Consider the following 18,933-nt stretch of genomic DNA (forward strand, 5'->3'; position numbering starts at 1 on the left):
ATATGTTATTAACTTTTAAATTATCTCAACATCATTGTGCCTACAATATAAATTATACTGGATGGTCACTTTTACTTCTGCAGGGGGAAAGGAGACTCCCCAGAGGCTAGAGCATTGGCTAAACAGGTGACCACGGCCCTGCAGAACCTACAGACCAAAACCAACAGGGCTGTGGCCAACAGCAGACCCGCCAAGGCAGCTGTCCACCTCGAGGGCAAGATTGAACAAGCACAGCGGTGGATTGATAATCCTACAGTAGATGACCGTGGAGTTGGTAAGGGCTTGTCTCAGCACAAATGTGTGCCTCACTGCTGAAAGGGTTCTCAAGCCACTGGGAAGTAACTTTTCAGTGTGATTTTATTTCCAAATGCAGCTAGTAAAAATTTCTATAATTTAACCAAGAAGTATTAGAAAGTAAATGATTTTGCTGTGGATAAGCTGACAAGAGTGTCATAACTGAAACTTTGAACTAATTGCTGCCAATCTTATGTATATTTTCATCCTCGATTATTTCTGTTTTTATAGTCCTTACCAAGTATCTAGTTAAATATAGTTTTTGGAAATGACAGTAAAAACTATTTGATATCCTCACAGCATCCTGTAAAAGTTGAATTTTTTTTTCTTTGAGACAGGGTCTCTCTATTGTAGCTCTAGTTGTTGTCCTGGAACTCACTGTGAAGACTAGGTTGGCCTTGAAAGCACCGAGATCTACCTGCCTCTGGTTTCCAAGTGCTGGGATTAAAAACATGCCATCATGCCTGACTGAATGTTGAAAATATAATAATCTCAAAGTTAGGTTTTTTTTTTAAGAAGACCTAGTAATAGATTTATATGAGTTTTGTTTCATGATTGGCTAGCATATCTGCAGAGGCTAAAGAATAGACTCCCCTTTCCTACACTACTGGGTAAGATGATTGTTTGAATTAGCGAGGACGAGTGCCAGGGAGGGGCTGGAGACCTGGGCAGGGCATGAGCTTGTGTAGGAGTGAAATGACAGGAACACTCTGGATGTGATGTTCTGTGCTTAGTGCTGTTAAAGTGTCATACCCCCTGGGCAGCAATTGGATGTGAGATTATTTTATCAGTTCATTTCTAAGGAGTTATTATCAGAATGTATGTAAACAATATGAATATTATTGTAGAGCTAGCAAGTGGTAAGATAGTTATGGTTAATATAATAAAACATAGCCTGTATTTTTAGGTCATGTTTTTGGATTTTTTGCTTTTATAGTGCTAGGAACCAAACCTAAGACTTGTGTGTGCTGGACAAGTATTCTAAAAGGTGTAAACGGAGACTGTGTGTTGGTGTCCTGGTCACCCAGACCCGAATAATCACACAGAAACTATATTAAGTACAACACTGTTTTGCCGATGGCTCAGGCATATTTCTAGTTAGCTCTTATATCTTAAATTAACCCATTTCAATTATTTTATATTTTACCATGAGTCTTATGGTTTGTTACCTCACATCTTGCTTCTTGGGTGGCTACATGACATCTTTCTCCTTTGGCAGCTACATGGCCTCTGCCTGACTCCGCCTTCTTTTTTGTATTCAGTTTAGTTTTCCTGTCTACCTATATTCTGCCCTTCCATAGGCCAAAGAAGCTTCTTTATTAACCAATGGTAATAGAACATATTCATAGCATACAGAGGGGAATCCCACATTAAAAAAATTTTAGTAAGTGGAAATTGCCCATTATAAAGAAGAGGAGTGAAGTATAAAAGTTAGGCTTGGGGTGTGGGTCAGTGTGAGATATACATGAGGCTCAGGGTCTAATCCCAGCACTTCCCCCACTTCTAAAAAGTTAATGGATAGTTTGTTCTCTTTATACTTTTCTGCATTTCCAAAGAGTTATAGTTTGTCAGAGAATCCTGTACTCCTGTTAAATGGTATATAAAAGAATCTGGAGTAGCATCACAGTTGCCTTTCCTGCATCTATGTGAACTTGTGTTTCTTGGTTTAGGTCAGGCTGCCATCCGTGGACTTGTGGCTGAAGGGCATCGGCTGGCCAACGTCATGATGGGACCTTATCGCCAAGATCTTCTTGCTAAGTGTGACCGTGTAGATCAGCTAGCAGCCCAGTTGGCTGACTTGGCTGCCCGAGGGGAAGGGGAGAGTCCGCAGGCGAGAGCACTTGCATCCCAGCTTCAAGACTCCTTGAAGGTAGACCATGGATACTTTCTGATGCCTATGAGTACAAAGAAGCAGCAGGCAGAAGAGACTTTTATAGTGTGTACGTGCGTGTGGAGAGGTCAGAGGACTAGTCAGGTGTCAGGCACCTTCTACCCTTGTTTTCTGAGACAGGGCGTCTCATTGTTCTGAAACTTGCCGAAGAACAGCCAGTGACCCCCAGGGAGCTGACTGTCTGCACCTCTCCAATGCCAGCCATTTTTAATGTGGGTTTTGGAGATCAAACACAGATTCTCATGTGGCAAGGCAAATACTTTACTGACTGAGCTGCCCTCACCTCAGCCTGAGACTTGAGATTCTTGGTTTTAGGGAAAATTAAAACAAATGTCACCAAATATATAAGGAGATTAGAGCTTGTTAGGAATAAGCCAAGTTTCAGCAACTAGTGTTTTTCTAAAGTTCATTTAATTGAGAGAGCTTTCATGATTTTGCTCTATGCATTTATCATTTTACTGATATTTAGTCAGTATTTACTTTTTTAGATAGGGCATCTCAATCTGTAGCCCAGGTTGGCCTTGAACTCTTGGAAGTCTTCTTAACATGAACTTCTGAGTGCAGTGATTATATGCATGTGCTTGGAGGTTATTGAGTTTTTCTGTAAACCTTACTATTTTTTTCATTTCTTTTAATATAGTAAGATATTTAGAAATTTGTTACTGTATTTTCCAAATAGTTAATATAGTCATCACCAGGCCTGGCTAGACCTGGGAATGGTGAGGAACTCTGTTTCACTGTAGAGCCTTCTTTGGGGTCAGCCCTGTGATTTCATTATCATTTCATAGTGTCTATCATGAAAGGAATCATGTATGCCCCTTAGAGAAGAGAATTCATACCTAAGTCTGTGCTAGCTCTGTGCTTATACGTATTTGATATTCAAGAAATAATTTTGAAAGTGAATGAATGAATGTATCAGTGAAATTAGCAGATATGCCTTTTGGATGTTGCTATAAATTTCATTTGCAAACTATTTTTAAGGATCTTAAAGCCCAGATGCAGGAAGCGATGACCCAAGAGGTGTCTGATGTTTTCAGCGATACCACAACTCCCATCAAGCTGTTGGCAGTGGCGGCCACAGCTCCTCCTGATGCACCCAATCGGGAAGAGGTAGGTATCTGAAGTACATAGGTTGCTTGTGGATGGAAGATTGGAATGGCAAAAGGGGGAAATATTCTAGTCCCTCAAGAGTATCAGTTATGTCTGTCTTTAACTGCTAGTTGTAGCATATCTGGCCATTAGATTAGAGCAGGTGGGGTTGCTTTTCACCACATAGCAAGAAGCATGGCATGACAGTCTGTATCTTTGGCATTGGTTCAGAAGGTAAAGGTTGGCAAGGCGTCACTCCAGGCAGGAAGGTTGAGGATCACTCTAGCCACAATTTTCTGAGTAGGGCACTTTAGACTCAGCGTAAGTCAGGACATTTTTTAAAACTCATTTGATGTAATAATTGTGTGCAAACCCTTCTGGTGACTCTTCCCTGTCCCAGAGTGAAGCCAGAGTCATTACAATGAACAGAAGGCTAGTGATGTGCTAGTAAGCTAGCTCTTCAGGAAAAAGACCCAAAGGCCTGATTTGTAAGTAAGTGTTGCTTGGATTTTCACTGTGTACTACTCTTGGTGTGCTGTATAGGTTTTTGTCTTTTGAGACAAGGTCTTGCTGACGGCTTTCTTTCCATTTATTAGCCACAGACGAGAAGCGTTTTGAGGGCCACCCAAGATGTGACAATGTGATCTTGCTTCTCAATGACTCTCCTTCTGGCCTAGGTTAGGAGGTGGTTCAGTTCATAGTCCCCTTACACCAGGGTGATTTGCTGCTCTTTCATCCAAGCTTTCAAAGTTTAGATCCCTAGTCCAACGTTCTACTGTCTTGTCTCTCTGGAACCTAGATTGTAGACGCTCCCTAAGTTCCTCAGCACATGCTGTTTCCCTGTGAAATGGTTCGTTTCCTGCAGCCTTTCCCTAGCCACTCACACCAATAGATAACTCAGGCATATTCATTTATGTCACCAATAATTCTGAATTCTTTCTATCATGTTGCCACGATTTAAATTCTGATTCTTCGTCAGCCATCCACTCCCTGGATGGTTGCTTAGCTCTGTTGTCTTCGAATAATTCATTAAGCCACCAAATCGGGGAAGAGGTGTTCTTCCATTCCTGATCTTCCCCTGGCCAAGCCATTCCATGGGCATCAGGACAAAGGCTGGAGCTTTGTGCTAAGGCTTTGTTTATGTGTTTGTTTGTTGTGCATGTACCCCCCAGGCTGACCTGGGTCTTAGGAATCTGAGGATGGCCTTGAGCTCCTGACCCTCCTCAGTGCTGCTCTCCTAGATTGTGCCATAGCACCTGACTAATGGGGTACTGGAGATCTGGTCCAGGACTTTCATGCATGCTAGCAAGCTCTCTGTCAACTCCTGTGGTCTGCCTTTTATTACTCTTTATGTTTGTTTCATACGGGTTGCTATCTCTTTTCCATGCTCCTGCAGTAGCTAATTGTGTGTAATGTCTTGCATACTCAGCCCTTCTCTGTCCTTGCTTTCTCTCCCTATCTTATGACCTCCAGCTTCTTTTCTGCCTGGTTCCTCTTTATCCTTTCTTATGTTCTTTTGCTTTCTGAATGGATCAAGTACCTTTTCTTTTACTCCCATAAGATTGTTGTGTGGCTATGCTGTTTGACGTAGTGACATACCTTTTACAAATGCCTGTTTCTGGGCTTGCTGCTAGGTTGTGAACCTTTTTAGGTGCAGATAATTATTTTCTCCATTACTTTTCAATACCTATCTTAAGACTGGGCAAATAGTAGGTAGTCAGTAAACTTTTACTGAGCTCATAGAAAAGCAATCTAATGCATCAGTTAAAGGGAGAGCAGATATAGCCTGGGCTTGAAATGTCCACCAAAGTAGCCTATAGTGTGGCTATCAGCAAGGGTAAGAAACCTTGTGAGCATTAACTAATAGAAACCCAGGAAGCTGAATCATAACAAGAGGTCAGGCTAGGTTGACTGCAGTTGGTGATGTAGAACACTGGCATGAGAATGGAACTTGCCATCGAACTGGAAACCTTTAGAAATTGTCTGACTTGAGTCAGAGTTACAAAAGTAGTTCCTTCAAGTACCCCCAGTAGGGTGTAAAAAAAGAGGTACTCTGCCAGGCTCCTGGCGTACTCAGTGCTGTTTGCTGTACCTTATTTTCCAGGTATCGATCCTAACGTCACCCAAACAAATAGAAAACCTTTTGTCATTTTAAGTTAATAGTTTCTTTGATGTACAGACTCTCAGGATACCCACGAGGGAAGGGAAGTTACCTTTTTAAGATTCAGAGACCCAGCTGAGCAGTTGAGTAGATGGATTTGCAGCGGGACTGGTAAAATCACCCCCACCTTGCCTTTGTGTTCACTCTGGTAACAGCACCAGCTATCATCTTTCCCACTGGGGTCAAGGGCAGGGTTTACAACAGTAATAATGGTAATGTGATACATGGAAGGAGACTGGAGCTAGAGGACTCATTGTGGATACGCGGGGGCTTGTAATGCCCCAGCTGCCTACAGTCGAGCCTGGAGTGCTTTGTCTTCTTCAAACTATGAGCAACACCTTTGGGGAATGAGATTATTTATAGTCTTTACATTCTGTGAACTTATTGCAAAGTACGTAATTCTGTGTGTATCCTGCTTGCTCTTGGTAAGTGAGTTTGAATGAAAATTCATGGATGTGTCTCTGTGTGTGTACTTGGTGCTTAAGGCTGAACCTCTGAGGAAATATCTAAAGGTCAAGATTTGGCATTTGACTGTTGTCTTAGTAATAAGATTTGATGTCATCTCAAATTTTAGAGAAGTTTCAGAATCAGATTTAAAAGATCTTTTCTCAGACTTTCTGGTGCATTATATTGAAATAAATTTCCTTGATGTCTTTATTTTTTTTTCTCAAGGTATTTGATGAGAGGGCAGCCAACTTCGAAAACCATTCAGGAAGGCTTGGAGCTACAGCGGAGAAGGCGGCTGCTGTTGGTACTGCCAATAAATCAACGGTGGAAGGCATTCAGGCATCAGTGAAGACTGCCCGAGAACTCACTCCCCAGGTTAAACTTTGCTCACTCTTCGTTCAGTATAATCACGTAGTATTTACCAGATGAAATTAATTCTAGATGCTTTGTTAGGATCACATTAATAAAAGTCTGCGGAGGTGCTGGAGAGATGGCGCAGCAGTTAGGAGCCATCTTAAGGACTCTACCAGAGGACTGAGTTTGCTTCTCAGCACTCCTGTCATTTGACTCAACAGGATGTAATTCCATCTCCAGCAGATCTTCTGCCTCTGACTTTCATGGGCATCTGCACTCATATGCACATACCCATATGCGACATACACACCTATGCATAAATAGAAATAATAAAAACAAATCTTAAACAAATGTATGTGGAGCTAGAGAGATAGCTCAGCCAGGAAAGCACTTGGCACATAATTATGTGGGCTTGAGTCTGGATCCCAGAACTCATGTAAAAGCCAGTCATGGTGGGTATGTCTGTAATACAGAGCTCTCAAGGTGTGATGGTGGGTGGACACAAGGAGAATCCCTGGGAATTCGCACACCAGTGAGTCTGGCATACACAGTGATGAGCAACAAAGAGACCCTTGTCGCCAAAAAGTTGGAAGGTGAGGGTACAGAAAGACCAGGGTTGTCCTCTGACCTCTGCACCATTTGTGGCACACATGTACAGATCCACAAAGGCTTCCATGTACATCATATATACACACATCATACACACATACCCCATAGCCATATTTACATGTTCATTGGGTCAAACTTAGTGACCTCTAGGATTATGGAGGACTTTGACCTTTATATATTTTTGCACTGTTTGCATTTTTAGATAATGGTCAGTATTATTTTGACAGCAAAAGCAGGCAGTAAAGCAGCCCTCCCACCATCACATATATGTAATTAAGCATCTCTTTGAGGGGATTGAGAAGAATAGCTGTTTCCATTGCTAGCTTTCCTTTTGTACCCAATCGAATAACTAAAGTGTATAATTAATTAAAAGGATAGCTGGGAAGTTTAAGAACAAAAGAAGATTGGAAATGAGAGAAAACAAATTGGAAAGAATTAAGGTTCTGAGGAGTCAGTCTGCCTTCCCTTCCCTCCCCACTCCCCTTTTTCTGAGGCAGGCTTTTTTTTTGTAGCCAAGGCTGTACTAACACTGTCTACTGCTGGAATTCTAGGTGTGCAGTACCATACCCAGCCAGCTTTCTTTAGAAGATCAGCTGCTCAGCATCATTTGGTGTTGATTCCCCCTTTCTCTTACTAACACAGTAAAATCCATTACATTTATTAAGTGCCTGTGATATATTGGGGGTTCTGCTAGCCTTTATAAATCTGTGATTCTAGCTTTTGTGGGAACTTTTCGTGGGGGAGGGAAATGGTCCACGTGTGTTTATGTTGCCTGTCTCCCTCCCCTTTCTCTTCCCCCTCTTTGGGTATGGAATGCAGGGCTGTTTACATGTGAAGCAAAGACCTCACACCACGACTGGGCTACATGCCCCAGCCCATTTGAAAAGGTCACATCAGTTCCTTGAATGTGGGATGACAGGCACCCCTATGCCTAGCTTCATCCAGCCTTTCTAGAAATTTCCATAAAATATGAGCATTCTTAATTGAAAGAAAAAACAAGAAAAAAAAAGAATTTCAGCACAAGACTGAGATTTAAAAAAAGAAAAGAAAAAAAAATAAACAAGCCCTAGAAGGACAGAAGTTTAAGGCTGTAATCATATGGGGGACAGTGCATCTTCCTGCTTTTCTGAAGTGTTCAGAAAAGCTAACTCTTCTTTATTTTTTTCTACCTTTGTTCTAACATGTTTTCCTGAACACTTTGGGCTTTCCCGCCAATATTTCAGGCCTCTTACTTTTCCTCTTAAAGCGTCTCTCCTTCCATGTGGCCACTTGTCTGCTATGTGTCTGACCTCCATGCCAGCTTAAATGGCTTTTTTCTTTTCTCCTGCTATTATCTCCTTCAGGTAGCTGCTGATTTTACAGCTTGCCCACCCTTTTTTTTTTTTTTTTTTTTTTTTTTAAAAAAAAAAAAAAAACCTCTAATACAATTGTCCTTGTGCTTCTAAAACCAAGAAACAGTCCAGAAAACTAGACTTCAAACTCCAGTCTCGGAAAGAATGAAGAGTTTAGAGACAGATCCGAACTCAAATGCATTCCAGCTCTCTCAGCTCCGTGAAGTTAGCCTTCATAATGCACTGAGTGTGGACACTGTCACTAACAAGGCCGTGTAGAACCTTGATATTTGCATCTCGGAAGCGAGGTGCTCCCTACTCCACCTCTCAGGGAGTCGATGGAAATTTCCACTTATGTATGAATGTGAGAGCAGTTTGCTAACTGAACAGTATCTTAGTTAATATTATTCTAAGTAAAATTTGAGTAATTGTTTGGTTACTTGTGAACAGGTGTTTTAATCAGTGTTATTCATAAATCAGATCTGAGTAATGTTTTATTTCATGCTAATATTGTATTTTATAGACAGGGTTTTACTGTGAAGCCTTGCTGGCCTGGAGTTCACCAACTTGGTCTTGAAATCACAGAGATCTCTCTGTCTCCACAGTGACAGGATCAAAGGCATGCCTTGTAGAGTTGATCTGCGCGGGCTGCATTCCTGCCCGGCTCCCGTGGCGCCCGACTAGCTTTACCCGAAATAATTACATGGAAACTGTATTCTTTTAAATACTGCTTGGCCCATTAATTCTAGCCTCTTACTCACATCTTGACTAACCCATATCTAATAATCTGTATAACACCACGAGTGGTGTCTTACCAGAAAAGATTCAGCACCATCTGACCTGGTGGCTGGCTTCATGGCATCTCTCTCCCTGAGCAGAGGCATGGCAGTCTGTCTAACTTAGGAGAGGCGTAGCATCTGACTGAGCCATCTACCTCACTTCCTTCTTCCTGTTCTGTCTACTCCGCCCACCTAAGGGCTGGCCAATCAAATGGGCCAGGCAGTTTCTTTATTAGCCAATGAGAGTCCTCCATCAATGCCTGCCATGCCAACCTTTTCTCTTATTTTTGAGATATGGGTCTTCCTGTATAGATATTTCAGGCTAACATTAAGTTTGAAATCTTTCTGCCTGCAGCCAGGGCTACACAGAAAAACTCTGTCTCCAAAAACCAAACCAACCCAAACCAAAACCTCCTTCCTCAGGCCCCAGATGCTGGACTTACAGGATTGAACTACATTGCCAAACTTCATTTTTAGTTTCTCTTTGCTTCTTTTTAAGATGAAAGAGTTCATATGAATACATACATCAACTCTTAAAGTTTTGTCAGTTTTATTGTGTTCTTCTGAAATATTAAATGAATGTTTATTTACTTTGTCACCTAATTTTTTCTTCAAACCTGGCTGTGACTCTAAAGCCTTCTTGTGAAGGGCCTCCTCTGAGGTCTGTTTATAGCACCAAACTTACTGTGTTCAGCCTGAAGAGGCTTACCAACTTTGGTTTTCTGGTGCCACCTATAGGAGAAATGTAGAAAAGTGTTTCTATGGGTTTGTTTTTGGAGTGTGCTGTGCTGGTGCCCTGGCATGTGAAGACTGCTTTGTCACCCACAGGTCATCTCTGCTGCGCGAATCTTACTGAGGAACCCTGGTAATCAAGCTGCTTATGAACATTTTGAGACCATGAAGAACCAGTGGATTGATAACGTTGAAAAGATGACAGGTAGAGTTTTGCGAAATTCTTTTGATCTGATGCATGAGTTCTGAGGACCTCAGCAGGACTGGTTATATTAACTGTAGTTGGATAAAGTGACCCCAGTCAGGCTGCGGAGTGGTGGCGGCTTCTCTCTCATTCAGGCTTTGCTGCTGTGTTGGAAGAGGGACTGTTTGAGTCTCTTTATTTTAACACTGCCCTCTGGTGTGATGTTCATTGTTACAGCTCCTATCTTCTCTTTGAATAGTGTCTTTACCCAGTTCCAGCTAGAGTTTGGTTTCAGAGGCTGGGAGGCGGCGTTTGTGGATACAGTAAGTGGCTCTGTCATTTTCAGAGGTTTCAGATTTCAAGGAACCACAATAGCTACCATTTAACCCAGCCTGTCTCAGAGTTTCCTCCAACTTATCAACTACATAGTTCTAAAAAAAAAAGAGAGACACCTGTGTCTATGCGACTGAAGAAGAACCCCCGAATCTTCATCTTCCCTCATCTCTATGGAGGGAGAGGACAGAGGACAGAAAGGAGGAGTGTGGGCTCTTTGCTGTCCCTGTAGAATCTGCTGTCAGGGCTCTGTAGAGCCAGAGATGAAAGTAGAGCTCCTGAGGCGCCTAAGGAGAGGTAAAGAAATAAGAAGCAGGCTGTAGGGTCACTGGAGTTCTTCGCGTGGCTCATCTTAGGCACTTCAGGCTGCCAGCAATCAACAGATGGCCGGAGAGTGAGATGGGAAGGGAGAAAATGTCTTTAGCAGATACTGTGGTGGTGATACGGTGAAGGTTTCAGACGCAGTCCCCTGCTTCCTTCTGATGTCGTGTCTCTGGTTGTCTGTGGTGGATGTAAGAGGCCGGTGACCACGGTCAGTATAAATCTTGAGTCCAGATGACCTGGACTGGGCTTGCACTTTTGTTTTTTAAGCTGTTTTGTTCACGTGGAAGCTTTCAATTTTGTAGGAAGAGCTTTGAACTGAGAAGAGAATTCTGAGTGTTGTACTTTCTCATGGGAAGCAGACAGACAACTGTTTTAAAGTCTTTGTTTTCTAAAGACAAACTCAGTCCCATTTCTGTTTTCTTGACAGGGCTGGTGGACGAGGCTATTGATACCAAATCTCTGTTGGATGCTTCTGAAGAAGCAATTAAAAAAGACCTGGACAAGTGTAAGGTAGCCATGGCCAATATTCAACCTCAGATGCTGGTCGCTGGAGCAACCAGCATTGCTCGTCGAGCCAACCGGATCCTGCTGGTTGCTAAGAGGGAAGTAGAGAACTCCGAGGACCCGAAGTTCCGCGAGGCTGTGAAAGCTGCCTCTGATGAACTGAGCAAGACAATTTCCCCAATGGTGATGGACGCCAAGGCTGTGGCTGGGAACATCTCTGACCCTGGTAAGCAACAGTGCATGGTGCCTTTCATCCTAATCACAAGGCGAACTCGGTGAGGATGGGAAAGAGAGCTGTCCACAGCCTCCACAGCAGAGTCGGGGGAAGTATGGACAATGCCTCTCGTCATCTCAACAACCAGGAGGCTGAGGCAGGAGAATAACTTTGATTTTGGGGCCAGTCTGAGCTACTTAGCCAGTTTGAGGGCAGGCAGGGCTATAGACCTTGTCTCAAAAAATCAAAAGAAAAAATTGTGGACATTTAGTTTGAGAATGTTGCATTAATCTTCTGTTGAGTTTTGTGCAGTACTGTCATGCTTGTTAATCTCTGGATCAGTATTCTGCACTTTCTTGGTGTTGTCTGGCTTCCTATCATAATTCATAATCAATACTTACTTTGGAAACTTAAAGCAAAACAAAGCAAAAAAAATCAGCTACCCATCTGCCAACTGTTTAGTTTGTGAAGTTGGTATGGCTTTTTTTCTTCTCGTCTCACTTACAGTGACCTCTCTTTCTAGAGAATCTTGTTTTTGTTAGATCTAGAGTACTTAAACTAACTCTGGTTTCTTAGGCTCTATGTGGAAGAATTTGAGCTTTCTTCAGCTACATTTTGATCATAGTTTCAGTATCACTAAGGAGATAATTGCGTTTATTCATTTGTTTGTAATCATGTATAGTCCTTCTTTGGAAACTGACATTTCCCATCTCATCGGTGAGAATCTAGGCTGCCCAGGCAGAATCTTCTTCAAATTTGTGGGCTACCATCACTGTGGATGCATTTGATCTTTTCATTGGAGTTTCTAAATATTTTAGCAGTTCAAGATAAGGGTTAGCACCTTGAATGCCAACTAGAGCACAGAAGTAGAAAGGTGAGATGTACTCTCGGGAGCTACAGACTCAACCTGGAGCTGACATCTCCTGTGCTCTGCACTCAGCCGACTTGGCTCATGACCGTGCTTCATCCTAAGAGAAGTGATGGGCACCACCTGAGCCTAGCTTCCCCAGGACTCTCCCAGCATCTGAGATGTGCTGTCAATGGGCACCACCTGAGCCTAGCTTACCCAGGACTCTCCCAAGCATCTGAGATGTGCTGTCAGTGGGTACCACCTGAGCCTAGCTTACCCAGGACTCTCCCAGCATCTGAGATGTGCTGTCAATGGGTACCACCTGAGCCTAGCTTACCCAGGACTCTCCCAGCATCTGAGATGTGCTGTCAATGGGTACCACCTGAGCCTAGCTTACCCAGGACTCTCCCAGCATCTGAGATGTGCTGTCAATGGGTACCACCTGAGCCTAGCTTACCCAGGACTCTCCCAGCATCTGAGATGTGCTGTCAGAGGCGTCCTCACCACTGTAGGAACAGTTTCACTGTGACACTCCTCAGGGCCTCTAGCTTGCCCTGCTTCCCTTTGCCTTGTCACTGCCATGATTCCTACTGGCAGCTTCACATCCAGCCTCACTAATAGGAACCAGTTCTTCTGCTGGGCAGGCAGTGCCGTGGGCCCTGACCTGCCCAGCTGAAAGTGAGAGTGTCTTGTGTTTAGGCCTGCAAAAGAGCTTCCTGGACTCAGGATATCGGATCCTGGGAGCCGTGGCCAAGGTCAGAGAAGCCTTCCAACCTCAGGAGCCTGACTTCCCACCTCCTCCACCAGACCTTGAACAGCTCCGAGTAAGTACGCTCAGAGATGGGAGGAACTGAGCAGCCAGGGGCTGAGCCCGTGTGCGAGACAGATCTGCTCTTATAGTCTGCAGGTCCAGGTGACTTGTCTAGGTAGCCCTTATGTGATGAATTAGAGTATGGCATCATAACCCAGCACTTGTGTGTGTGCTTATGTGATATTAGCCCACGTGACAGGGTGAGAAGGGAGCAGAGGTAAGTGCAGTTGTGATGGAGTGATGTGGTACCAGTTTAAAGTACGTTTGTGGTGAGGATTGCCAAGTGGGGGAATCACAGCATTAGAATCTTGTTAGGTTCTTACCTTTCTCTCTTTAGTAACAAAATTAATACTTGTTTTTAAAAAATTTTTTTAAAAAATGTGTGTGTGTGTGCACACATACATGCAGGACCACATGCAATTCATGCATGTGCTTGTGGAGGATAAAGATCAACTTCAAGTGTTGTCCCACCTTAGTTTTAGAACCAGAACCTCTCAGTGGGATGTAGTGCTTGCTGGCTGACCAGTGAGTCCATGGGATTTGCTTGTCTCCCTCTCTCCAGGGCTGGGGTTACAAGCACATACCACCATGCCAAGTTGTTGTTGTTTGGAGCTTTGGTTTTCAGTTTTTGAGATAGGGTTTCTCTACACATCCTTGGTTGTCCTGGAACTTACTATGTAGACCTGACTGGGCTTGTGATCTCTCAGAGATCTGTTCCAGGGTGCTGGGGTATGCTGAGTTTTTCACTTGGATACTAGGGATCAAACGAGGGTCTTCATGCTTACATGGCAAGTTCTCAGTTATCTCCCCAGACCAAGAAAAGTTTAAATTTTATATGTATAGGTGCTTTGTACTGCTTGCATGCCTAGTACCTTCAGAGCCCAGAAGAGGCATTAGATCCCTTGGATCCAGAGTTGTAGATGGTTGTGAGCTGCCCCGTGGGTGCTGGGAAGTTGAACCTATATTTTCTGAAGGAACAAGTGTTCTTTTGGTTTTTCGAGACAGGGTTTCTCTGCAGCTTTAGAGCCTGTCCTGGAGCTAGCTCTTGTAGACCAGGCTGGTCTCGAACTCACAGAGATCCGCCTGCCTCTGCCTCCCGAGTGCTGGGATTAAAGGCGTGCGCCACCACCACCCGGCAGAAGGAACAAGTGTTCTTAACTGCTGAGCCATCTCCCCAGGCCCTCGAATCTTTTTTGTAATTCTTTCTCATTAAGTATCGTCGATATATTTTTCCATGGTTTAAGAATAAGCTAGTTAGGTAATTTCTTGCAGTTACAAACCATAGAAACAGAAATAGTAATGATCATATGCAGATCTTACTCCAGCTAACAGTTTAGAAATATGTTGATTGGAGAATAGCATAGTTGTATAGTTGTATTTCTTTGGTATGTTTTTTCTTTTCTTTTCCTTTCCTTTCCTTTTTTTTTTTTTTTTTTGTTTGTTTGTTTTTGAGACAGGGTTTCTCTGTGTAGCCCTGGCTATCCTGGAACTAGCTCTTGTAGACCAGGCTGGCATTGAACTCACAGAGATCTGCCTGCTGACCTCCTGAGTGTTGGGATTAAAGGCATGCTCCACCATTGCCTGGCTTTTTTCTTTTCTTTTTGACTTTATAAGACAGGGTTTCTCTATGTAGCCCTGGCTATCCTGATACTTGCTCTGTAGGCCAGGGTGGCCTCAAACTCACAGAGATCTGTCTGTCTCTGCCTCTTGAGTGCTGGGATTAAAGACATACACTACCATTGCCTGGCTCCAACCTGATATCTTTTACTGGTATTAAGAAAGAAAATATAGCCAGACAGTGGTGGTGCATGCCTTTAATCTGAGCACTCAGGAGGCAGAGGCAGGCAGAGCTCTGTGAGTACAAGGCCAGCCTGGTCTACAGAGTGAGTTCCAGGACAACCAGGTTGTTACACACACACACACACACACACACACACACACACACACACACACACAAAACAAAACAACAACAAAAAACTGTCCCAGAAAACCAAAAAAAAAAGGAAAAAAAGAAAAAAGAAAAAGAAGATGTCAGGTTGCTAAGGATAAAACTGGATCGCTACACATAAGTGAGGTTGGTGGTTTCCCAGTTTGAATATTTCTGTACACTTTCCGTTGAGGCTCTTGATGGTAAGAGCCATAGGAGGGTGAGATTCCTGGTAAGTGGCTCCTTTGAGTCACACCACTTAGAATTAGGGTTGTAGAGATCACGTGGCAGATGCAGAACTTGAAGCTCTAATGAGAAGTTATTGTCTTTCATTTGCCCTTTGGCAACCAGAACCAGAACTAGGCTTTAGATCTTCTATGGGGTTGGCTATGGAATGGTTGATCTGGTAATGCTGTGTTTGCCTCCCACGGGAGGTGACCAACACATAGCTGTCTTCTTTTAGAGAAGAAAATGTTCTTTTATTGTGATTACACTGATAGGCCTCTTAGCTAGGTGGGGGTGATCTTACATGGAATCAGTGTGGGCAGATTTTCAAGATTGGTTTTTGGTAGTAGCTGCTAGGGCTTACACTGACAATCTGTTTTTTCACATTTGTAGCTAACTGATGAGCTTGCTCCTCCTAAGCCACCTCTTCCTGAGGGTGAAGTTCCTCCACCCAGGCCCCCTCCTCCAGAAGAGAAGGATGAAGAGTTCCCTGAGCAGAAAGCTGGGGAGGTGATTAACCAGCCCATGATGATGGCTGCCAGGCAGCTCCATGATGAAGCTCGGAAATGGTCTAGTAAGGTAAGCTCTGAGAAGTTCCTTGTCAAGAATGTGAGTCTTCCCAGGAAGAATGGAGAACTGTATCCCCAGCCCAGGAAGAAGTCTACTTGGAGTCACCTTCCTTCTTGCTTACTGCCCGTGTTTCAGGCAGTATGTTGTTCTTTTTACGAGTGACTTAGTGAGAAGTCTGAGTGTTTGACTGCTTGCCTCTCCTTGGGCAAAAGTAAAAGCTGGGATGTCTGTGGCTAAAGAAGAGTTTCTTCCTCTTTGTTCATTAGTATCAGCTCTGATTCCTGACATTTTGGGTCTTTTTTTTAGAAGGTTTATCCTCTTGGATTATTGAATGTTTTCCAATCCCCATTACTAAATGGCAAAACTTCAGTTGTGAAAGTATCTTTTGTGGGCTTTGCTAGATGAAATCTGTACATTTTCTTCAATTCTTGCATTAAGAAGCAGACAGAACTAGGTGGAGGTGGCACATGCCTTTAATCTCAGCACTCGGAATGCAGAAGCAGGTGGGTCTCTGTGGGTTCGAGGTCAGCCTGGTCTATAAGAGCTAGTACTAGGACAGGCTCCAAAGCTACAGAGAAACCCTGTCTCGAGAAAAGAGGAGGAGGAGGAGGGGGGGGAGGAGGAGGAGGAGGAGGAGGAGGAGGAGAAGAAGAAGGTAGATTGGTGTTTCAGGAGTGTGTTTTTGTCCTTTCTCAGAATCATCCTGTTCCCACCTCTATACTCAAGACTGCTGCAGGTTATCTTCAGCTCAGCTAATTTAACAGTTCAAATATTAATGAGGGGGAATCTGGATGTGACAGCAGTTTTGCCTCCACGTTCTGTCTGTTTCCCTGAGTGCTGGAAGTGAGTGGCAGCTTTTCTTGCTTAGAGTGGAATCCTGTTGCTCATTTAGCAGTGAGATGTGGTTCTTAGTTCTAAACTGTTTCTAATGCATCCTGAATGCTAGACCTTCATTCCCACTATATTCCTTTATTTTTACATCCACAATTGAATATACTTCCTGGGGGAACTGGTTGGCCTGCTCCCCCCCCCCCGAAATTGACCTTGGTTTGTTTGTTTGTTTCTTTTTCAAAAATTTATTTATTTATTATGTATTTAGTGGTCTGCCTGCATGCATGCCAGAAAGAGGGCACCAGATCTCATCACAGATGGGTGTTAGCCACCATATGGTTGTGGGGTATTGAACTCAGGATCTGTGGAAGATCAATCAGTGCTCTTCACCTCTGAGATTTCTCCAGCCCCCTTGACCTTCACTTTTAAACTAGTGTTCGAACTGTTAGCTGGGAGCTCAGGACCTGACCTATGCAATTATTTATAATGGTGTTTCTCCAGCACCCCGAATCATGCAGCATAAACCCTACTGTGCATGGAGAGTGGAACAGGGTCAGTTTTCCTCAAATGAAACAGAAATTAATTATGATAAACCTGCACATATTTGGAAGAACACAAAAATATCTGTGGACTGTAAAGGTGACACTTCAGAGGGTCAGGCAGCATTTGCCCTGCTCTGCTCAGTGTGTTCACAAGTCCTGCCCAGAAGGGCTGAACTAATGCGTTCACTGGCTTTTGAGCCATGTATGGGTGGGGAAGGAATATGTGTTTGTATCTGTCCATTTGTCTTTGTGCAGCTTGTCACTCTGAACCTTAGCAACAGTAAGCTGCTCTTTTCTTCGAAGGAATGGGAATGAGTCTTGGTTGAGACAGTGAGAAAGAACTGGTGACATCCCCTTACTGACCTTGTGTTTTCCAACTTCATTGCCACTTTTTAGAGATGGGCTTTGTATTTAGGATAAGAATTTTTATTTTTGTTCTTGTTTTTTGAGAATTATTTTCATTTTATGCCTATGGGTGTTTTGCTAGCATGTATGTCTGTGTACTACATGTGTGCAGTGCCCATGAAAGCTAGAAGAAGGCGTTAGGTCCCCTGGAACTGTAGATACGGATGGTTGTGAATCATCACGGTGGTGCTGAGAATTGAAAGTAGTCAATGTTTTTAACTATCTTTCCAGCCCAAGAATTTCTATTTTTAATATTCCAAAGTTTTCTTATGTCTTAGGACTCACTGGTCTCCAATGTGGACTTCTTGCCTTGGCCTCTGGAGTTCTGGGACTCTAGAAATGTACTGGTAGGATAAGACTTTTTAGGAACCTTAAATAAAGTTCCATATGAACCTCCTGATCACAGGTTCTTGGGGTAGACGGCCTTTGTTTACCAGCCTTTTTTATAAATGGCTTGGCTTCATTAAATTCCTTTTCTTTCCATTCCATCTGTTTTTAAGCATCTGTTCTCTTCCCAACCCCTTACAATTCCTACCTTTTGTATAAAATTCATGTCCTTCCCCTCTTGGTCCCTGTTCTTTTGTAAGCAACCATTTTGGGTTCATATGAGGGCTCCTCTGAGCTTAGCCTCATTTAGTTGCCAAGTACATGTGTCACCTGATCTGTGAACTAGTAAGGTGAGTTTGTGGTGAGCAAGAAGCTGATTTCAACAAAAGAGAGGTTTAAGCTATATCCAGAAGGAGGTGCTTTCAATTTCCACAGTAAGATATTGTGGAAGCTTTGTCTTTGAAGATCTTTTTTAAAGGAGAAAGACAGGCTAAAATGCAGGTTTTTTTCATTGCTATAGGAACTAGATGAGGTATCTTTTTGAGGCTCATAAGCGGTTGTAGTGTTTTTTTTTTTTTGTTTTTTTGTTTTTTTGTTTTTTTGTTTTTTTGTTTTTTTGTTTTTCGAGACAGGGTTTCTCTGTGGCTTTGGAGCCTGTCCTGGAACTAGCTCTTGTAGACCAGGCTGGCCTCGAACTCACAGAGATCCACCTGCCTCTGCCTCCCGAGTGCTGGGATTAAAGGCGTGCGCCACCACCGCCCGGCTTGTAGTGTATTTTGTAAATCTTCTTTATGAACCATTATGTTGACTTTTTTGTCTATTTCTTGGTTTGCTGTTGGTTTTGACATGCCATTCCTAATCTGGGACCTCTAATCCCTAAAGGAACTAGTAAATTCCTGGTAGCTGCAGAGCTGCATGTTCCAGGATGATGGAATAGTGAGTATCTGATTTAGGAGGATGCTCAGCTTTCCTTTTCAAACAGTTTATATGTCTGTGTCTACTTTTCTCCTCTTAGACTTCTTTTCAAGGTTGTTTGGTTCCCCCAAACATGTGATTCTGGTCGTGTTTAACTTCAGCAACAAGCATATATTGCCTTCTCTGGAACTCTTCTGTTAGAGCAAATATATTCACTTATTTCAAGGTGACTTAGGCTGGAGACTGAGTTCCTGTCTTTGAACCTTGGTTCACCTGGCTCCTGG

General features: G+C 43.2%; 1 protein-coding gene across 2 annotated transcripts in view; it reads left to right on the plus strand.

Annotated features, from left to right (window-relative positions):
* Vcl (vinculin) overlaps positions 1-18,933 on the plus strand; it is an 88,857-nt gene that overhangs the window by 63,846 nt on the left and 6,078 nt on the right. For both annotated transcript variants that reach the window (XM_038309589.2, XM_038309588.2), the window contains exons 11-18: positions 84-274; positions 1,965-2,164; positions 3,167-3,295; positions 6,108-6,257; positions 9,784-9,892; positions 10,956-11,258; positions 12,796-12,920; positions 15,453-15,638. In XM_038309589.2, coding sequence (XP_038165517.1) covers positions 84-274; positions 1,965-2,164; positions 3,167-3,295; positions 6,108-6,257; positions 9,784-9,892; positions 10,956-11,258; positions 12,796-12,920; positions 15,453-15,638 — 1,393 coding nt within the window. The remainder of the gene's footprint in view (positions 1-83; positions 275-1,964; positions 2,165-3,166; positions 3,296-6,107; positions 6,258-9,783; positions 9,893-10,955; positions 11,259-12,795; positions 12,921-15,452; positions 15,639-18,933) is intronic.

This window comes from Arvicola amphibius, chromosome 13 (assembly GCF_903992535.2).
Source record: "Arvicola amphibius chromosome 13, mArvAmp1.2, whole genome shotgun sequence".
Lineage (NCBI taxonomy): Eukaryota > Metazoa > Chordata > Mammalia > Rodentia > Cricetidae > Arvicola > Arvicola amphibius.